Raw genomic sequence first — 23,167 nt, 5'->3', positions numbered from 1 at the left:
TGGGGCTCGGTGAGTGAGGGAATGGGGCTGGGTGAGGGAGTGGGGCTGGGTGAGTGAGGGAATGGGGCTGGGTGAGGGAGTGGGGCTGGGTGAGGGAGGGAGTGGGGCTCGGTGAGTGAGGGAATGGGGCTGGGTGTGGGAGTGGGGCTGGGTGAGTGAGGGAGTGGGGCTGGGTGAGGGAGTGGGGCTGGGTGAGGGAGGGAGTGGGGCTGGGGGAGGGAGTGGGGCTGGGTGAGTGAGGGAGTGGGGCTGGGTGAGGGAGGGAGTGGGGCTGGGTGAGTGAGGGAGTGGGGCTGGGTGAGGGAGGGAGTGGGGCTGGGGGAGGGAGTGGGGCTGGGTGAGGGAGGGAGTGGGGCTGGGTGAGGGAGGGAGTGGGCTGGGTGAGGGAGTGGGGCTGGGTGAGTGAGGGAGTGGGGCTGGGTGAGGGAGTGGGGCTGGGTGAGGGAGGGAATGGGGCTGGGTGAAAGAGTGAGGCTCGGAGAGTGAGGGAGTGGGGCTGGGTGAGTGAGGAAGTGGGACTGGGGGAGTGAGTGGGGCTGGGGGAGGGAGTGGGGCTGGTTGAGGGAATGGGGCTGGGAGAGTGAGGGAGTGGGGCTGGGTGAGGGATGGAGAAGGGCTGGGTGATGGAGGGAGTGGGGCTGGGTGAGGGAGGGAGTGGGGCTGGGTGAGTGAGGGAGTGGGGCTGGGGGAGGGAGTGGGGCTGGGTGAGGGAGGGAGTGGGGCTGGGTGAGGGAGGGAGTGGGGCTGGGTGAGGGAGTGGGGCTGGGTGAGGGAGTGGGGCTGGGTGAGGGAGGGAGTGGGGCTGGGTGAGGGAGTGGGGCTGGGTGAGGGAGTGGGGCTGGGTGAGGGAGGGAGTGGGGCTGGGTGAGAGAGGGAGTGGGGCTGGGTGAGGGGGTGGGGCTGGGTGAGGGAGGGAGTGGGGCTGGGTGAGTGAGGGAGTGGGACTGGGGGAGGGAGTGGGGCTGGGGGAGGGAGTGGGGCTGGGTGAGTGAGGGAGTGGGGCTGGGTGTGGGAGTGGGGCTGGGTGTGGGAGTGGGGCTGGGGGAGGGAGTGGGGCTCGGTGAGTGAGGGAGTGGGGCTGGGTGAGGGAGTGTGGCTGGGTGTGGGAGGGAGTGGGGCTGGGTGTGGGAGGGAGTGGGGCTGGGTGTGGGAGGGAGTGGGGCTGGGTGTGGGAGGGAGTGGGGCTGGGTGAGTGAGGAAGTGGGGCTGGGTGAGGGAGTGGGGCTGGTGTGGGAGTGGGGCTGGGTGAGTGAGGGAGTGGGGCTGGGTGAGGGAGTGGGGCTGGGGGAGGGAGTGGGGCTGGGTGAGGGAGTGGGGCTGGGTGAGGGAGTGGGGCTGGGTGAGGGAGTGGGGCTGGGTGAGGGAGGGAGTGGGGCTGGGTGAGGGAGGGAGTGGGGATCAGTGAGGGAGGGAGTGGGGCTGGTTGAGTGAGGGAGTGGGGCTGGGTGTGGGAGGGAGTGGGGCTGGGTGAGGGAGGGAGTCGGGCTGGGTGTGGGAGTGGGGCTGGGTGAGGGAGGGAGTGGGGCTGGGTGAGGGAGTGGGGCTGGGTGAGTGAGGGAGTGGGGCTGGGTGAGTGAGGGAGTGGGATGGGTGAGGGAGGGAGTGGGGCTGGGTGAGTGAGGGAGTGGGGCTGGGTGAGGGAGTGGGGTTGGGTGAGTGAGTGAGTGGGGCTGGATGAGGGAGTGGGGCTGGGTGAGGGAGTGGGGCTGGGTGAGTGAGGGAGTGGGGCTGGGTGAGGGAGTGGGGTTGGGTGAGGGAGTGGGGGCTGGGTGAGGGAGTGGGGCTGGGTGAGTGAGGGAGTGGGGCTGGGTGAGTGAGGGAGTGGGGCTGGGTGAGTGAGGGAGTGGGGCTGGGTGAGGGAGTGGGGCTGGGTGAGGGAGGGAGTGGGGCTGGGTGAGGGAGTGGGGCTGGGTGAGTGAGTGGGTGGGGCTGGGTGAGGGAGTGGGGCTGGGTGATGGAGGGAGTGGGGCTGGGTGAGGGAGTGGGGCTGGGTGAGGGAGGGAGTGGGGCTGGGTGAGGAAGTGGGGCTGGGTAAGTGAGGGAGTGGGGCTGGATGAGGGAGTGAGTGGGGCTGGGTGAGTGAGGGAGTGGGGCTGGGTGAGTGAGGGAGTGGGGCTGGGTGAGTGAGGGAGTGGGGCTGGGTGAGTGAGGGAGTGGGGCTGGGTGAGGGAGTGGGGCTGGGTGAGGGAGTGGGGCTGGGTGAGGGAGTGGGGCTGGGTGTGGGAGTGGGGCTGGGGGAGGGAGTGGGGCTGGGTGAGTGAGGGAGTGGGGCTGGGTGAGGGAGTGGGGCTGGGGGAGGGAGTGGGGCTGGGTGAGAGAGTGGGGCTGGGTGAGGGAGGGAGTGGGGCTGGGTGAGGGAGTGGGGCTGGGTGTGGGAGGGAGTGGGGCTGGGTGAGGGAGTGGGGCTGGGGGAGGGAGTGGGGCTGGGTGAGTGGGGCTGGGTGAGTGAGGGAGTGGGGCTGGGTGAGTGAGGGAGTGGGGCTGGGTGAGGGAGTGGGGCTGGGTGAGTGAGGGAGTGGGGCTGGGGGAGGGAGTGGGGCTGGGTGAGAGAGTGGGGCTGGGTGAGGGAGGGAGTGGGGCTGGGTGAGGGAGTGGGGCTGGGTGTGGGAGGGAGTGGGAATGGGTGAGGGAGTGGGGCTGGGGGAGGGAGTGGGGCTGGGTGAGGGAGTGGGGCTAGGTGTGGGAGTGGGGCTGGGTGAGTGAGGGAGTGGGGCTGGGGGAGGGAGTGGGGCTGGGTGAGTGAGGGAGTGGGGCTGGGTGAGGGAGTGGGGCTGGGTGAGTGAGGGAGTGGGGCTGGGTGAGTGAGGGAGTGGGGCTGGGGGAGGGAGTGGGGCTGGGTGAGTGAGGGAGCGGGGCTGGGTGTCGGAGTGGGGCTGGGTGAGGGAGTGGGGCTGGGTGTGGGAGTGGGGCTGGGTGAGTGAGGGAGTGGGGCCGGGTGAGGGAGTGGGGCTGGGTGAGGGAGTGGGGCTGGGTGTGGGAGTGGGGCTGGGGGAGGGAGTGGTGCTGGGTGAGTGAGGGAGTGGGGCTGGGTGAGTGAGGGAGTGGGGCTGGGGGAGGGAGTGGGGCTGGGTGTGGGAGTGGGGCTGGGGGAGTGAGGGAGTGGGGCTGGGTGAGTGAGGGAGTGGGGCTGGGTGAGTGAGGGAGTGGGGCTGGGTGAGGGAGTGGGGCTGGGTGAGGGAGTGGGGCTGGGTGAGGGAGTGGGGCTGGGTGTGGGAGTGGGGCTGGGTGAGTGAGGGAGTGGGGCTGGGGGAGGGAGTGGGGCTGGGTGTGGGAGTGGGGCTGGGTGTGGGAGTGGGGCTGGGTGAGGGAGGGAGTGGGGCTGGGTGAGTGAGGGAGTGGGGCTGGGTGAGGGAGTGGGGCTGGGTGTGGGAGTGGGGCTGGGGGAGTGAGGGAGTGGGGCTGGGTGAGTGAGGGAGTGGGGCTGGGTGAGTGAGGGAGTGGGGCTGGGGGAGGTAGTGGGGCTGGGTGTCGGAGTGGGGCTTGGTGTGGGAGTGGGGCTGGGTGTGGGATTGGGGCTGGGTGAGGGAGTGGTGCTGGGTGAGGGAGGGAGTGGGGCTGTGTGAGTGAGGGAGTGGGGCTGGGTGAGGGAGTGGGGCTGGGTGTGGGAGTGGGGTTGGCGGAGGGAGTGGGGCTGTGTGAGTGAGGGAGTGGGGCTGGGTGAGGGAGTGGGCTGGGTGAGTGAGGGAGTGGGGCTGGGGGAGTGAGGGAGTGGGGCTGGGTGAGTGAGGGAGTGGGACTGGGTGAGTGAGGGAGTGGGGCTGGGGGAGGGAGTGGGGCTGGGTGAGGGAGGGAGTGGGGCTGGGTGAGTGAGGGAGTGGGGCTGGGTGAGTGAGGGAGTGGGGCTGGGTGAGGGAGGGAGTGGGGCTGGGTGTGGGAGTGGGGCTGGGTGTGGGAGTGGGGCTGGGTGAGGGAGTGGGGCTGGGTGAGAGAGTGGGGCTGGGTGAGGGAGGGAGTGGGGCTGGGTGAGGGAGTGGGGCTGGGTGTGGGAGGGAGTGGGAATGGGTGAGGGAGTGGGGCTGGGGGAGGGAGTGGGGCTGGGTGAGGGAGTGGGGCTAGGTGTGGGAGTGGGGCTGGGTGAGTGAGGGAGTGGGGCTGGGGGAGGGAGTGGGGCTGGGTGAGTGAGGGAGTGGGGCTGGGTGAGGGAGTGGGGCTGGGTGAGTGAGGGAGTGGGGCTGGGTGAGTGAGGGAGTGGGGCTGGGGGAGGGAGTGGGGCTGGGTGAGTGAGGGAGCGGGGCTGGGTGTCGGAGTGGGGCTGGGTGAGGGAGTGGGGCTGGGTGTGGGAGTGGGGCTGGGTGAGTGAGGGAGTGGGGCCGGGTGAGGGAGTGGGGCTGGGTGAGGGAGTGGGGCTGGGTGTGGGAGTGGGGCTGGGGGAGGGAGTGGTGCTGGGTGAGTGAGGGAGTGGGGCTGGGTGAGTGAGGGAGTGGGGCTGGGGGAGGGAGTGGGGCTGGGTGTGGGAGTGGGGCTGGGGGAGTGAGGGAGTGGGGCTGGGTGAGTGAGGGAGTGGGGCTGGGTGAGTGAGGGAGTGGGGCTGGGTGAGGGAGTGGGGCTGGGTGAGGGAGTGGGGCTGGGTGAGGGAGTGGGGCTGGGTGTGGGAGTGGGGCTGGGTGAGTGAGGGAGTGGGGCTGGGGGAGGGAGTGGGGCTGGGTGTGGGAGTGGGGCTGGGTGTGGGAGTGGGGCTGGGTGAGGGAGGGAGTGGGGCTGGGTGAGTGAGGGAGTGGGGCTGGGTGAGGGAGTGGGGCTGGGTGTGGGAGTGGGGCTGGGGGAGTGAGGGAGTGGGGCTGGGTGAGTGAGGGAGTGGGGCTGGGTGAGTGAGGGAGTGGGGCTGGGGGAGGTAGTGGGGCTGGGTGTCGGAGTGGGGCTTGGTGTGGGAGTGGGGCTGGGTGTGGGATTGGGGCTGGGTGAGGGAGTGGTGCTGGGTGAGGGAGGGAGTGGGGCTGTGTGAGTGAGGGAGTGGGGCTGGGTGAGGGAGTGGGGCTGGGTGTGGGAGTGGGGTTGGCGGAGGGAGTGGGGCTGTGTGAGTGAGGGAGTGGGGCTGGGTGAGGGAGTGGGCTGGGTGAGTGAGGGAGTGGGGCTGGGGGAGTGAGGGAGTGGGGCTGGGTGAGTGAGGGAGTGGGACTGGGTGAGTGAGGGAGTGGGGCTGGGGGAGGGAGTGGGGCTGGGTGAGGGAGGGAGTGGGGCTGGGTGAGTGAGGGAGTGGGGCTGGGTGAGTGAGGGAGTGGGGCTGGGTGAGGGAGGGAGTGGGGCTGGGTGTGGGAGTGGGGCTGGGTGTGGGAGTGGGGCTGGGTGAGGGAGTGGGGCTGGGTGAGGGAGTGGGGCTGGGTGAGGGAGTGGGGCTGGGTGAGTGAGGGAGTGGGGCTGGGTGTGGGAGTGGGGCTGGGTGAGGGAGTGGGGCTGGGTGTGGGAGTGGGGCTGGGTGAGGGAGTGGGGCTGGGTGAGGGAGTGGGGCTGGGGGAGGGACTGGGGCTGGGTGTGGGAGTGGGGCTGGGTGAGGGAGTGCGGCTGGGTGAGGGAGGGAGTGGGGCAGGGTGAGTGAGGGAGTGGGGCTGGGTGTGGGATTGGGGCTGGGTGAGTGAGGGAGTGGGGCTGGGTGAGGGAGTGGGGCTGGGTGAGGGAGTGGGGCTGAGGGAGGGAGTGGGGCTCGGTGAGTGAGGGAGTGGGGCTGGGTGAGGCAGTGGGGCTGGGTGAGGGAGTGGGGCTGGGGGAGGGAGTGGGGCTGGGTGTGGGAGGGAGTGGGGCTGGGTGAGGGAGTGGGGCTGGGTGTGGGAGTGGGGCTGGGTGAGTGAGGGAGTGGGGCTGTGGGAGGGAGTAGGGCTGGGGGAGGGAGTGGGCTGGGTGAGGGAGTGGGGCTGGGTGAGGGAGTGGGGCTGCGGGAGGGAGTGGGGCTGGGGGAGGGAGTGGGCTGGGTGAGGGAGTGGGGCTGGGTGAGGGAGTGGGCTGGGTGAGGGAGTGGGGCTGGGTGAGGGAGTGGGGCTGGGGGAGGGAGTGGGGCTGGGTGAGGAAGTGGGGCTGGGTGAGTGAGGGAGTGGGGCTGGGTGAGGGAGTGGGGCTGGGTGAGGGAGTGGGGCTGGGTGAGTGAGGGAGTGGGGCTGGGTGAGTGAGGGAGTGGGACTGGGTGAGGGAGTGGGGCTGGGTGAGTGAGGGAGTGGGGCTGGGTGAGGGAGTGGGGCTGGGGGAGTGAGGGAGTGGGGCTGGGTGAGTGAGGGAGTGGGGCTGGGGGAGGGAGTGGGGCTGGGTGAGGGAGTGGGGCTGGGTGTGGGAGTGGGGCTGGGTGTGGGAGTGGGGCTGGGTGAGGGAGTGGGGCTGGGTGTGGGAGTGGGGCTGGGTGAGGGAGTGGGGCTGGGTGAGGGAGTGGGGCTGGGTGAGGGAGTGGGGCTGGGTGAGGGAGTGGGGCTGGGTGTGGGAGTGGGGCTGGGTGAGGGAGTGGGGCTGGGTGAGGGAGTGGGGCTGGGTGAGTGAGTGGGGCTGGGTGAGTGAGGGAGTGGGGCTGGGTGAGGGAGTGGGGCTGGGTGAGGGAGTGGGGCTGGGTGAGGGAGTGGGGCTGGGTGAGGGAGTAGGGCTGGGTGAGGGAGTGGGGCTGGGTGAGTGAGGGAGTGGGGCTGGGTGAGGGAGTGGGGCTGGGTGAGGGAGTGGGGCTGGGTGAGGGAGTGGGGCTGGGTGAGGGAATGGGGCTGGGTGTGGGAGTGGGGCTGGGTGACTGAGGGAGTGGGGCTGGGTGAGGGAGTGGGGCTGAGGGAGGGAGTGGGGCTCGGTGAGTGAGGGAGTGGGGCTGGGTGAGGGAGTGGAGCTGGGTGAGGGAGGGAGTGGGGCTGGGTGAGTGAGGGAGTGGGGCTGGGTGAGGGACTGGGGCTGGGTGTGGGAGTGGGGCTGGGGGAGGGAGTGGGGCTGGGTGAGTGAGGGAGTGGGGCTGGGTGAGGTAGTGGGGCTGGGTGAGTGAGGGAGTGGGGCTGGGTGAGTGAGGGAGTGGGGCTGGGTGAGGGAGTGGGGCTGGGTGAGTGAGGGAGTGGGGCTGGGTGAGGGAGTGGGGCTGGGTGAGGGAGTGGGGCTGGGTGAGGTAGAGAGTCGGGCTGGGTGTGGGAGTGGGGCTCGGTGAGTGGGGCTGGGGTGAGAGAGGGAGTGGGGCTGGGTGAGTGAGGGAGTGGGGCTGGGTGTGGGAGTGGGGCTGGGTGAGTGGGGCTGGGTGAGTGAGGGAGTGGGGCTGGGGGAGGGAGTGGGGCTGGGTGAGGGAGTGGGGCTGGGTGTGGGAGTGGGGCTGGGTGAGGGAGTGGGGCTGGGTGAGGGAGTGGGGCTGGGTGAGTGACGGAGTGGGGCTGGGGGAGGGAGTGGGGCTGGGGGAGGGAGTGGGGCTGGGTGAGGGAGTGGGGCTGGGGGAGGGAGTGGGGCTGGGTGAGTGAGGGAGTGGGGCTGGGTGAGGGAGTGGGGCTGGGGGAGGGAGTGGGGCTGGGTGAGTGAGGGAGTGGGGCTGGGGGAGGGAGTGGGGCTGGGTGAGGGAGTGGGGCTGGGTGTGGGAGTGGGGCTGGGTGAGTGAGGGAGTGGGGCTGGGTGAGTGAGGGAGTGGGGCTGGGGGAGGGAGTGGGGCTGGGTGAGTGAGGGAGTGGGGCTGGGTGAGTGAGGGAGTGGGGCTGGGTGAGTGACGGAGTGGGGCTGGGTGAGTGGGGCTGGGTGAGTGAGGGAGTGGGGCTGGGGGAGGGAGTGGGGCTGGGTGAGTGGGGCTGGGTGAGTGAGGGAGTGGGGCTGGGGGAGGGAGTGGTGCTGGGTGAGTGAGGGAGTGGGGCTGGGGGAGGGAGTGGGGCTGGGTGAGTGAGGGAGTGGGGCTGGGGGAGGGAGTGGGGCTGGGTGAGGGAGGGAGTGGGGCTGGGTGAGGGAGGGAGTGGGGCTGGGTGAGTGAGGGAGTGGGGCTGGGGGAGTGAGGGAGTGGGGCTGGGTGAGGGAGTGGGGCTGGGGGAGGGAGTGGGGCTTGGTGAGTGAGGGAGTGGGGCTGGGGGAGGGAGTGGGGCTGGGGGAGGGAGTGGGGCTGGGGGAGGGAGTGGGGCTGGGGGAGGGAGTGGGGCTGGGGGAGGGAGTGGGGCTGGGTGAGTGAGGGAGTGGGGCTGGGGGAGGGAGTGGGGCTGGGGGAGTGAGGGAGTGGGGGAGGGAGTGGGGCTGGGTGAGTGAGGGAGTGGGGCTGGGGGAGGGAGTTGGGCTGGGGGAGTGAGGGAGTGGGGGAGGGAGTGGGGCTGGGTGAGTGAGGGAGTGGGGCTGGGGGAGGGAGTGGGGCTGGGGGAGGGAGGGAGTGGGGCTGGGGGAGGGAGTGGGGCTGGGTGAGGGAGTGGGGCTGGGGGAGGGAGTGGGGCTGGGGGAGGGAGGGAGTGGGGCTGGGGGAGGGAGTGGGGCTGGGGGAGGGAGTGGGGCTGGGTGAGGGAGGGAGTGGGGCTGGGGGAGGGAGTGGGGCTGGGGGAGGGAGTGGGGCTGGGGGAGGGAGGGAGTGGGGCTGGGGGAGGGAGGGAGTGGGGCTGGGTGAGGGAGGGAGTGGGGCTGGGGGAGGGAGTGGGGCTGGGGGAGGGAGTGGGGCTGGGGGAGGGAGGGAGTGGGGCTGGGGGAGGGAGTGGGGCTGGGGGAGGGAGTGGGGCTGGGGGAGGGAGTGGGGCTGGGGGAGGGAGTGGGGCTGGGGGAGGGAGTGGGGCTGGGGGAGGGAGTGGGGCTGGGTGAGTGAGGGAGTGGGGCAGGGTGAGTGAGGGAGTGGGGCTGGGGGAGGGAGTGGGGCTGGGTGAGGGAGGGAGTGGGGCTGGGTGAGGGAGGGAGTGGGGCTGGGGGAGGGAGTGGTGCTGGGGGAGGGAGTGGGGCTGGGGGAGGGAGTGGGACTGGGTGAGGGAGTGGGGCTGGGGGAGGGAGGGAGGGAGATGACCGGTGATTAACGGTGCGGGGGAAGGTCTGGGTTTCCCAGAGGCTCCAGATGGGTTGGTCAGTGGGAGATGCAACGTACCCTGAAATGCACGAGGTGATGTAATTTGGAACGAGTAACAAGACGAGGGACTCGATCAAAGACGCGAGGAAGCTCAGAGGTACAGATGCTTGTCCACAGATCCCTGAAGGCGACAGGACAAGTGAATAGGGTCGTTAATAAGGGAGCTGGGACACCTGCCTTTATCGGTCATGGCATAGATCTTCGGAGCAGGGCGGTTATGTTGGAGCTGTACAGGACGTTGGTTATGCCACAGCTGGAGTACAGTGTTCCGTTCTGGTCACTGCTTGAGGGATCTGACTTCACTCGAGAGGGTGCAGAGGAGGTTCACCAGGAGATTTGCTGGCATGGAGCATGTTAACTATGGAGAGAGGTTGGACAGGCTGAAGTTGTTTGGAGCAGAGAAGACTGAGAGGGGACCTAAGTGAGGTGTATATGATTGTGAGGGGCACGGACAGAAGCAGCTGTTTCCTTTAGTTGAAAGGTGAATAACAAGGGGGCATAATTTTAAGGTGAAAGTCAGGGGGTGAAATTCTGGTGTGGCGTGGCCCCCACAGGCAGTGGGCTTCCCCGTCCCGCCAGCTGGCCAAGGGGTTTCTCATTGTGGGCAGCTCCACACTGTCAGCAAATCCCTGGGTCATTGGGGGCGCTACCGGCGCAATGGAGAATGCTGCCAGCGGAGAATCCAGCCCCGGATGTTTCGAGGGGATTTGAGGAAAAAGGCTTTTCACTCAGAGGGCGGTGAGAGGCTGGAATGCACTATCTGGGAGGGTCGTGGAGGTGGGAAACCCCACAATCTCCAACAAGTACTTGGATGAGCAGTTCAGCTCTCGTAGCATTCAAAGCTATGGGCCAAGGGCTGGGAAGAGGGATTAGGGCTGAAGGACCTTGCTCAGTCGGGTAAATGACATCTGAGATCCTCAGCACTTCCTCAGAGTAATTAGAATCAGCCGCTGACATTGCTACAGGAAGACAGGCTTCCACCCTCGCTTGACGCAGTCCCCGAGACCAGGAGTGGTGTCAGAGCACCCTGTTTGCAATGGCTCATTTGGCTAAATAAGACCATAAGACATAGGAGCAGAAGTAAGGCCATTCGGCCCATCGAGTCCACTCCACCATTCAATCATGGCTGATTTCAACTCCATTTACCCGCTCTCTCTCCATAGCCCTTAATTCCTCGAGAAATTAAGAATTTATCAACTTCTGTCTTAAAGACAGTCAACGTCCCGGCCTCCACCGCCCTCTGTGGCAATGAATTCCACAGACCCACCACTCTCTGGCTGAAGAAATTTCTCCTCATCTCTGTTCTAAAGTGACTCCCTTTTATTCTACTAGTCTCCCCTGCTAATGGAAACAACTTCCCTACGTCCACCCTATCTAAGCCATTCATTATCTTGTAAGTTTCTATTAGATCTCCCCTCAACCTCCTAAACTCCAATGAATGTAATCCCAGGATCCTCAGATGTTCATCGTACGTTAGGCCTACCATTCCTGGGATCATCCGTGTGAAACTCCGCTGGACCCGCTCCAGTGCCAGTATGTCCTTCCTGAGGTGTGGGGCCCAAAATTGCTCACAGTATTCTAAATGGGGCCTAACTAATGCTTTATAAAGCTTCAGAAGTACATCCCTGCTTTTATATTCCAAGCCTCTTGAGATGAATGACAACATTGCATTTGCTTTCTTAATTACGGACTCAACCTGCAAGTTTACCTTTAGAGAATCCTGGACTAGGACTCCCAAGTCCCTTTGCACTTCAGCATTATGAATTTTGTCACCGTTTAGAAAATAGTCCATGCCTCTATTCTTTTTTCCAAAGTGCAAGACCTCGCACTTGCCCACGTTGAATTTCATCAGCCATTTCTTGGACCACTCTCCTAAACTGTCTAAATCTTTCTGCAGCCTCCCCACCTCCTCCATACTACCTGCCCCTCCACTTATCTTTGTATCATCGGCAAACTTAGCCAGAATGCCCTCAGTCCCGTCATCTAGATCGTTAATATATAAAGAGAACAGCTGTGGCCCCAACACTGAACCCTGCGGGACACCACTCGTCACAGGTTGCCATTCCAAAAAAGAACCTTTTATCCCAACTCTCTGCCTTCTGCCTGACAGCCAATCGTCAATCCATGTTAGTACCTTGCCTCGAATACCATGGGCCCTTATTTTACTCAGCAGTCTCCCGTGAGGCACCTTATCAAAGGCCTTTTGGAAGTCAAGATAGATAACATCCATTGGCTCTCCTTGGTCTCCTTGATATTTGTTATCTCTTCAAAGAACTCTAACAGGTTTGTCAGGCACGACCTCCCCTTACTAAATCCATGCTGACTTGTCCTAATCCGACCCTGCACTTCCAAGAATTTAGAAATCTCATCCTTAACAATGGATTCTAGAATCCTGCCAACAACCGAGGTTAGGCTAATTGGCCTATAATTTTCCATCTTTTTCCTTGTTCCCTTCTTGAACAGGGGGGTTACAACAGCGATTTTCCAATCCTCTGGGACTTTCCCTGACTCCAGTGACTTTTGAAAGATCATAACTAACGCCTCCAGTATTTCTTCAGCTATCTCCTTTAGAACTCTAGGATGTAGCCCATCTGGGCCCGGAGATTTATCAATTTTTAGACCTCTTAGTTTCTCTAGCACTTTCTCCTTTGTGATGGCTACCATATTCAACTCTGCCCCCTGACTCTCCGGAATTGTTGGGATATTACTCATGTCTTCTACTGTGAAGACTGACGCAAAGTACTTATTTAGTTCCTCAGCTATTTCCTTGTCTCCCATCACTAGATTACCAGCGTCATTTTGGAGCGGCCCAATGTCTACTTTTGCCTCCCGTTTGTTTTTAATGCATTTAAAGAAACTTTTACTATCATTCCTAATGTTACTGGTTAGCCTACCTTCATATTTGATCCTCTCTTTCCTTATTTCTCTCTTTGTTATCCTCTGTTTGTTTTTGTAGCCTTCCCAATCTTCTGACTTCCCACTACTCTTTGCCACATTATAGGCTTTCTCTTTTGCTTTGATGCATTCCCTGACTTCCTTTGACAGCCATGGCTGCCTAATCCCCCCTCTGATAACCTTTCTTTTCTTTGGGATGAACCTCTGTACTGTGTCCTCAATTACTCCCAGGAACTCCTGCCATTGCTGTTCTACTGTCTTTCCCACTAGGCTCTGCTCCCAGTCGATTTTCGTCAGTTCCTCCCTCATGCCCCTGTAGTTAACTTTATTTAACTGTAACATCTTTACATCTGATTCTACCTTCTTTCTTTCAAATTGGAGATTGAATTCTACCATATTATGATCACTGCCTCCTAAGTGTTCCCTTACTTTAAGATCTTTAATCAAGTCTGGCTCATTACATAACACTAAGTCCAGAATGGCCTGTTCCCTCGTGGGCTCCATCACAAGCTGTTCCAAAAAGCCCTCCTGTAAACATTCAATGAATTCCCTTTCCTTGGGTCCACTGGCAGCATTATTTACCCTCTCCACCTGCATATTGAAGTCCCCCATGATCACTGTGACCTTGCCTTTCTGACATGCACTTTCTATTTTGTGGTGCATTTTGTGCCCCTGGTCCTGACCACTGTTAGGAGGCCTGTACATAATTCCCATTATGGTTTTTTTGCCTTTGTAGTTCCTCAACTCTACCCACACAGACTCCACATCATCTGACCCTATGTCATTTAGTGCTATTGATTTAATTTCATTCCTAATTAACAAGGCAACCCCGCCCCCTCTGCCCACCTCTCTGTCTTTTCGATAGGTTGTAAATCCCTGGATGTTTAAATGCCAGTCCTGAACCCCCAGCAACCATGTCTCTGTGATGCCTCCCACATCATACCTGCCAGTCACAATCTGGGCCACAAGCTCATCTACCTTGTTCCGTACACTGCGCGCATTTAAATATAGCACCTTTAATTCTCTATTGACAGTCCCTTTTTGTTTTCTTAGTGTGGTGGACCTTGGTTTACTGAACCTTTCCATACACTGTGTCATATTTTGTGGGATGGGGACTATCGTAACCTCTCCTGAGTTCTGTCTTTTCGTGCTTTTTTGTATTCCTAAGCAGCTACGCTTCCCACTGATTACTTCACCTCGTGGTTCCCTGACTTTCCCTCCCCCCCCCAATCTCTAGTTTAAAGTCCTATTGACCACCCTATTTACTCTTTTCACCAGAACACTGGTCCCAGCTCGGTTCAGGTGGAGACCATCCCAACGGTATAGGTCCCCCCTGTCCCAAAACTGATGCCAGTGTCCCATGAAAAGGAACCCCTCTTTCCCACACCACTCTTTCAGCCACGTGTTAACTTCCCATATTCTTGCCTCCCTATGCCAATTTGCACGTGGCTCGGGCAGTAATCCAGAGATCATGACCCTTGAGGACCTGTTTTTTAATTTGAATTCTAGCTCTTTATAATCTCTAAACAGGTCCTCTTTCCTAGACTTGCCTATCTTGTTGGTACCGACATGGACCACAACAACTGGATCCTCCCCCTCCCTCTCCAGTATCCTTTCAAGCCGGTCAGAGATGTCCCCCACCCTAGCACCGGGCAGGCAACATACCATGCGGGACTCTTTATCCTGCTCACAAAGGATACTATCTATCCCCCTGATAATAGAATCCCCTACAACTACAACTTGCCTATCTACTCCCTCCCCTTGAATGGCCTGCTGAACCATGGTGCCTTGGTCAGCTGACTCATCCTTCCTGCAGCCCTGTTCGCCATCCACACAGGGAGCAAGTGCCTCATACCTGTTGGACAGAGTCAAGGGCTGAGGCTCCTGAGTTCCCTGACTGCTGGTTCCCTTTACCTGCCTGACTTGCAGTCACACCCTGCTGTCCCTGGCCACTGGCAGGATTTAAACTACTTCCTCTGACAGGTGTGACTGCCTCCTGAAACACAGTGTCCAGGTAAGTCTCCCCCTCCCGGATGTGCCTCAATGTTTGAAGCTCAGACTCCAGCTCATCAACTCTGAGCCGGAGCACTTCGAGCAGCCAACACTTGCTGCAGATGTGGTCGCTGCAGCTCGCAATGGGATCTGCCAGCTCCCACATCAAGCAGCTCAAGCACATCACCAGCCATCACTAATTGATTAATTAGTTTAATTTAAGTTTACGAGTTTAGCTGTGTTTTTTTTAATTTGGGGCAGATTTGCCAATCAGATCACAGCTTCCCTCTGACGTCACTTTTGGGGGAAAAACTGGAAAACAGGAAGTTACCGTTAGGTTTTTATACTCACAGAGACTGCTCCTCCTCCTCCGAACGGCTCCCAAAATTAGGCCCGAAGAAAGAGAGAGAACAAAACAGTCGGGAAAAAGTACCTTCTCCAACTCTTCACCGAATTAGCTCACTGCACCAAATTACCAAATTCTCACTCTGTCTGTGTCTCACTCAGGCTGTGTCTCTTTGACCAGTGCAATGCTAAATGTTTGCCAAATCCTCCCATAGGTCTGCCTGACCCTGACCGCAAAGCGCATGGCTCGGAAAAACTGTTTGGTGAAGAATCTGGAAGCAGTGGAGACCCTGGGCTCAACCTCGACCATTTGCTCGGACAAGACAGGCACTCTGACCCAGAACCGAATGACCGTGGCTCATATGTGGTTCGACAATCAGATCCACGAGGCTGATACCACCGAGGATCAATCCGGTAAGAAAACCAGAGCAATGCGGAGCCACCCTTACCAACCTCACCGTACACACCCTCACCGTACACACCCTCACCGTGCACACCCGCACCCTACACACCCTCACCGTACACACCCTCACCGTACACACCCTCACCGTACACACCCTCACCGTGCACACCCGCACCCTACACACCCTCACCGTACACACCCTCACCGTACACACCCTCACCGTACACACCCTCACCGTGCACACCCGCACCCTACACACCCTCACCGTACACACCCTCACCGTGCACACCCACACCGTACACACTCACACCGTAAACACCCTCACCGTACACACCCTCACCGTGCACACCCGCACCCTACACACCCTCACCGTACACACCCGCACCCTACACACCCTCACCGTACACACCCTCACCGTACACACCCTCGCCGTACACACCCGCACCCTACACACCCTCACCGTACACACCCTCACCACACACACCCTCACCGTACACACCCTCACCACACACACCCGCACCCTACACACCCTCACCGTACACACCCTCACCGTACACACCCTCACCGTACACACCCTCACCACACACACCCTCACCGTACACACCCTCACCGAACACACCCTCACCGTACACACTGTCACCGTACACACCCTCACCGTACACACTGTCACCGTACACACCCTCACCGTAAACACCCTCACTGTACACACTGTCACCGTACACACCATCACCACAAACACCCTCACCGTACACACTGTCATCGTACACACCCTCACCGTACACACCCTAACCGTACACACCCACACCGTACACACCCTCACCGTACACACCCACACCGTACACACCCTGACCACACACACCCACACCGTGCACACCCTCACCACACACACCCTCACCGTACACACCCTCACCGTACACACACTCACCGTACACACCCTCACCGTACACACCCACACCGTACACACCCTCACCGTACACACCCTCACCGTACACACCCACACCGTACACACCCTCACCGTACACACCATCACCGTACACACACTCACCACACACCCTCACCGTACACACCATGACCGTACACACACTCACCGTACACACCCACACCGTACACACCCACACCGTAAACACCCTCACCGTAGACACCCTCACCGTACACACCCTGACCGTACACACTGTCACCGTACACACCCTCACCGTACACACTGTCATCGTACACACCCACACCGTACACACCCACACCGTACACACACTCACCACACACCCTCACCGTACACACCCTCACCGTACACACCCTCACCGTACACACCCTCACCGTACACACCCACACCGTACACACCCTCACCGTACACACCATCACCGTACACACCATCACCGTACACACACTCACCACACACCCTCACCGTACACACCATCACCGTACACACACTCACCGTACACACCCACACCGTACACACCCACACCGTACACACCCTCACCGTACACACCCTCAACGTACACACCCAGACCGTACACACTGTCACCGTACACACCCTCACCGTACACACTGTCATCGTACACACCCACACCGTACACACCCACACCGTACACACAATCACCACACACCCTCACTGTACACACCCTCACCGTACACACCCTCACCGTACACACTGTCACCGTACACACCCTCACCGTACACACCCTCACCGTACACACTGTCACCGTACACACCCTCACTGTACACACTGTCACCGTACACACCCTCACCGCAAACACCCTCACCGTACACACTGTCATCGTAAACACCCTAACCGTACACACCCACACCGTACACACCCTCACCGTACACACCCACACCTTACACACCCTGACCACACACACCCACACCGTACACACCCTCACCATACACACCCTCACCACACACACCCTCACCGTACACACCCTCACCGTACACACCCTCACCGTACACACCCTCACCGTACACACCATCACCGTACACACCCACACCGTACACACCCTCACCGTACACACCCTCACCGTACACACTGTCACCGTACACACCCTCACCGTACACACCCTCACCGTACACACCCTCACCGTGCACACCCTCACCATACACACCCTCACCGTACACACCCTCACCGTACACACCCTCACCGTACACACTGTCATCGTACACACCCTCACCGTACACACCCACACCGCACACACCCTCACCGTACACACTGTTATCGTACACACCCTCACCGTACACACCCACACCGTACACACACTCACCGTACACACACTCACCGTACACACCCTCACCGTACACACCCTCACCGTACACACCCTCACCGTACACACACTCACCGTACACACCCTCACCGTACACACCCACACCGTACACACCCTCACCGTACACACCCTCACCGTACACACCCTCACCGTACACATCCACACCGTACACACCCACACCGTACACACCCTCACCGTACACACCCTCACCGTACACACCCACACCGTACACACCCTCACCGTACACACCCACACTGTACACACTGTCATCGTACACTCGCTCACCGTACACACCCTCACCGTACACACCCTCACCGTACACACTGTCACCGTACACACCCTCACCGTACACACCCTCACCGTACACACCCTCACCGTACACACCCACACCGTACACACCCTCACCGTACACACCCTCACCGTACACACCCTCACCGTACACACCCACACCGTACACACCCTCACCGTACACACCCACACTGTACACACTGTCATCGTACACACGCTCACCGTACACACCCTCACCGTACACACCCTCACCGTACACACTGTCACCGTACACACCCTCACTGTACACACCCTCACCGTACACACCCACACCGTACACACCCTCACCGTACACACCCTCACCGTACACACCCTCACCGTACACACCCACACCGTACACACCCTCACCGTACACACCCTCACCGTACACACACACACCGTACACACCCACACCGTACACCCCCTCACCGTACACACCCTCACTGTACACACTGTCACCGTACACACCCACACCGTACACACCCTCACCGTACACACCCACACCGTACACACCCTCACCGTACACACCCACACCGTACACACCCTCACCGTACACACCCTCACCGTACACACACTCACCGTACACACCCTTACCGTACACACCCACACCGCACACACACACCGTACACACCCACACCGTACACACCCACACCGTACACACCCTCACCGTACACACCCTCACCGTACACACCCTCACCGTACACACCCTCACCGTACACACCCTCACCGTACACACCCTCACCGTACACACCCACACCGTACACACCCTCACCGTACACACCCTCACCGTACACACACTCACCGTACACACCCTCACCGTACACACCCTCACCGTACACACCCTCACTGCACACACCCTCACCGCACACACCCTCACCGTACACACCCTCACCGTACACACCCTCACCGTACACAACCTCACCGTACACACTGTCACCGTACACACCCTCACCGTACACACTGTCACCGTACACACCCTCACCGTACACACCCTCACCGTACACACCCTCACCGTACACACCCTCACCGTACACACTGTCACCGTACACACCCTCACCGTACACACCCTCACCGTACACACCCACACCGTACACACCCTCACCACACACACCCACACCGTACACACCCTCACCACACACACCCTCACCGTACACACTGTCACCGTACACACCCTCGCCGGACACACCCTCACCGTACACACCATCACCGTACACACCAACACCGTACACACCCTCACCGTACACACCCACACCGTACACACCCACACCGTACACACCCTCACCGTACACACCATCACCGTACACACCCACACCGTACACACCCTCACCGTACACACCCACACCGTACACACCCTCACCGTACACACTGTCACCGTACACACCCTCACCGTACACACCGTCACCGTACACACTGTCACCGTACACACCCACACCGTACACACCCACACCGTACACACTGTCATCGTACACACCCTCACCACACACACCCTCACCGTACACACCCTCACCGCGCACACCCTCACCGTACTCACCCTCACCGTACACACTGTCACCGTACACACCCTCACCGTACACACCCTCACCGTACACACCCTCACAGTACACACCCTCACCGTACACACACTCACCGTACACACCCACACCGTACACACCCTCACCGTACACACCCACACCGTACACACCCTCACCGTACACACCCACACCGTACACACCCTCACCGTACACACCCTCACCGTACACACACTCACCGTACACACCCACACCGTACACACCCTCACCGTACACACCCTCACCGTACACACACTCACCGTACAAACCCTCACTGTACACACCCTCACCGTACACACTGTCACCGTACACACCCTCACCGTACACACCCACACCGTACACACCCTCACCGTACACACCCACACCGTACACACCCTCACCGTACACACCCTCACCGTACACACACTCACCGTACACACCCTCATCGCGCACACACACACACCGTACACACCCACACCGTACACACCCTCACCACACACACCCACACCGTACACACCCTCACCACACACACCCTCACCGTACACACTGTCACCGTACACACCCTCACCGTACACACCCTCACCGTACACACCATCACCGTACACACCCACACCGTACACACCCTCACCGTACACACCCACACCGTACACACCCACACCGTACACACCCTCACCGTACACACCATCACCGTACACACCCACACCGTACACACCCTCACCGTACACACCCACACCGTACACACCCTCACCGTACACACTGTCACCGTACACACCCTCACCGTACACACCGTCACCGTACACACTGTCACCGTACACACCCACACCGTACACACCCACACCGTACACACTGTCATCGTACACACCCTCACCACACACACCCTCACCGTACACACCCTCACCGCGCACACCCTCACCGTACACACCCTCACCATACACACTGTCACCGTACACACCCTCACCGTACACACCCTCACCGTACACACACTCACCGTACACACCCACACCGTACACACCCTCACCGTACACACCCACACCGTACACACCCTCACCGTACACACCCACACCGTACACACCCTCACCGTACACACCCTCACCGTACACACACTCACCGTACACACCCACACCGTACACACCCTCACCGTACACACCCTCACCGTACACACACTCACCGTACACACCCTCACCGTACACACCCTCACTGTACACACCCTCACCGTACACACTGTCACCGTACACACCCTCACCGTACACACCCACACCGTACACACCCTCACCGTACACACCCACACCGTACACACCCTCACCGTACACACCCTCACCGTACACACACTCACCGTACACACCCTCACCGTACACACCCACACCGTACACACCCACACCGTACACACCCTCACCGTACACACAGTTATCGTACACACACTCACCGTACACACCCTCACCGTACACACCCTCACCATACACACCCTCACCGTACACTTCCTCACCGTACACACCCGCACCGTACACACCCACACCGTCCACACCCACACCGTACACACCCTCACCGTACACACCCTCACCGTACACACCCACACCGTACACACCCACACCGTCCACACACACACCGTCCACACCCACACCGTACACACCCTCACCGTACACACCCTCACTGTACACACCCTCACCGTACACAGCCTCACCGTACACAGCCTCACCGTACACACCCTCACCGTACACACCCTCACCGTACACAGCCTCACCGTACACACCCACACAGTACACACCCTCACCGTACACTCCCACACCGTACACACCCTCACCGTACACACCCACACCATGTACACACCCTCACCGTACACACCCACACCGTACACACCCACACCGTGTACACACCCTCACCTTACACATCCTCTCCGTACACTCCCACACCGTACACAACCTCACCGTACACACCCACACCGTACACACCCTCACCGTACACACCCTCACCGTACACACACTCACCGTACACACCCTCACCGTACACACCCACACCGTACACACCCACACCGTACACACCCACACCGTACACACCCTCACCGTACACACCCTCACCGTACACACACTCACCGTACACACCCTCACCGTACACTCCCACACCGTACACACCCACACCGTACACACCCTCACCGTACACACCCTCACCGTACACACACTCACCGTACACACCCTCACCGTACACACCCACACCGTACACACCCACACCGTACACACCCTCACCGTACGCACAGTTATCGTACACACACTCACCGTACACACACTCACCGTACACACCCTCTCCGTACACACCCTCACCGTACACACCCTCACCGTACACACCCGCACCGTACACACCCACACCGCCCACACCCACACCGTACACACCCTCACCGTACACACCCTCACCGTACACACCCACACCGTACACACCCACACCGTCCACACCCACACCGTACACACCCTCACCGTACTCACCCTCACTGTACACACCCTCACCGTACACAGCCTCACCGTACACACCCTCACCGTACACAGCCTCACCGTACACACCCTCACCGTACACACCCACACCGTACACTCCCACACCGTACACACTGTCACCGTACACACCCACACCGTACACACCCACACCTTACACACCCTCACCGTACACACCCTCACCGTACACAGCCTCACCGTACACACCCTCACCGTACACACCCACACCGTACACCCCACACCGTACACACCCTCACCGTACACACCCTCACCGTACACACCCACACCGTACACACCCACACCGTCCACCCCCACACCGTACACACCCTCACTGCACACACCCTCACCGTACACAGCCTCACCGTACACACCCTCACCGTACACAGCCTCACCGTACACACCCACACAGTACACACCCTCACTGTACACACCCTCACCGTACACACCCACACCGTACACACCCTCACCGTACACACCCTCACCGTACACACCCTCACCGTACACACCCACACAGTACACACCCTCACCGTACACTCCCACACCGTACACACCCTCACCGTACACACCCACACCATGTACACACCCTCACCGTACACACCCACACCGTACACACTCACACTGTGTACACAACCCTCATCTTACACACCCTCTCCGTACACTCCCACACCGTACACAACCTCACCGTACACACCCTCACCGTACACAACCTCACCGTACACACCGTCACCGAACACACCCTCACCGTACACACCCTCACCGTACACACCCTCACGGAACACACCGTCACCGTACACACCCTCACCGTACACACCCTCACCGTACACACCCACACCGTACACGCCCTCACCGTACACACTGTCACCGTACACACCCTCACCGTACACACCCTCACCACACACCCTCACCGTACACACCCACACCGTACACACCCTCACCGTACACACCCTCACCGTACACACCCTCACCGTACACACTGTCATCGTACACACCCTCACCGTACACACCCTCACCGTACACACCCTCACCGTACACACCCTCACCACACACACCCTCACCGTACACACCCACACCGTACACACTGTCACCGTACACACCCTCACCGTACACACCCTCACCGTACACACTGTCACCGTACACACCCACACCGTACACACCCTCACCGTAAAAACCCTCACCGTACACACCCACACCATACACACACTCACCGTACACACCCTCACCGTACACACCCTCACCGTGCACACCCTCACCGTACACACCCTCACCGTAAACACCCACACCGTACACACCCTCACCGTACACACACTCACCGTACACACACTCACCGTACACACCCACACCGTCCACTCCCTCACCGTACACACCCTCACCGTACACACCCACACCGTACACACCCTCACCGTTAACACCCTCACCGTACACACCCTCACCGTACACACCCTCACCGTACACACCCTCACCGTACACACCCACACCGTACACACCCTCACCGTACACACCCTCACCGTACACACCCTCACCGTACACACCCTCACTGTACACACCCACACCGTACACACTCACACCGTACACACTGTCACCGTACACACCCGCACCGTACACACCCTCACCACACACACCCTCACCGTACACACTGTCACCATACACATCCTCAACGTACACACCCTCACCACACACACCCTCACCGTACACACACTCACCGTACACACACTCACCGTACACACCCACACCGTACACACCCACACCGTACACACCCTCACCGTACACACCCTCACCGTACACACCCACACCCTACACACCCTCACTGTACACACTCACACCGTACACACTGTCACCGTACACACCCGCACCGTACACACCCTCACCACACACACCCTCACCGTACACACCCTCACCGTACACACCCACACCGTACACACCCTCACCGTACACACCCACACCGTACACACCCTCACCGTACACACTGTCAACGTACACACCCTCACCGTACACACCCACACCGTACACACTCACACCGTACACACCCACACCGT

At 60.7% G+C, this 23,167-nt stretch overlaps 1 protein-coding gene across 1 annotated transcript in view; it reads left to right on the top strand.

Annotated features, from left to right (window-relative positions):
• The window catches only part of atp1a3b (ATPase Na+/K+ transporting subunit alpha 3b), a 762,330-nt gene that overhangs the window by 113,130 nt on the left and 626,033 nt on the right, over nt 1-23,167 (top strand). Inside the window, exon 6 of the mRNA XM_072469087.1 lies at nt 14,389-14,587. Coding sequence (XP_072325188.1) covers nt 14,389-14,587 — 199 coding nt within the window. The remainder of the gene's footprint in view (nt 1-14,388; nt 14,588-23,167) is intronic.

This window comes from Scyliorhinus torazame, chromosome 12 (assembly GCF_047496885.1).
Source record: "Scyliorhinus torazame isolate Kashiwa2021f chromosome 12, sScyTor2.1, whole genome shotgun sequence".
Taxonomy (NCBI): domain Eukaryota; kingdom Metazoa; phylum Chordata; class Chondrichthyes; order Carcharhiniformes; family Scyliorhinidae; genus Scyliorhinus; species Scyliorhinus torazame.
Note: the sequence above shows the minus strand (reverse complement) of the source record. Positions and strands in the feature narration are given on the sequence as shown.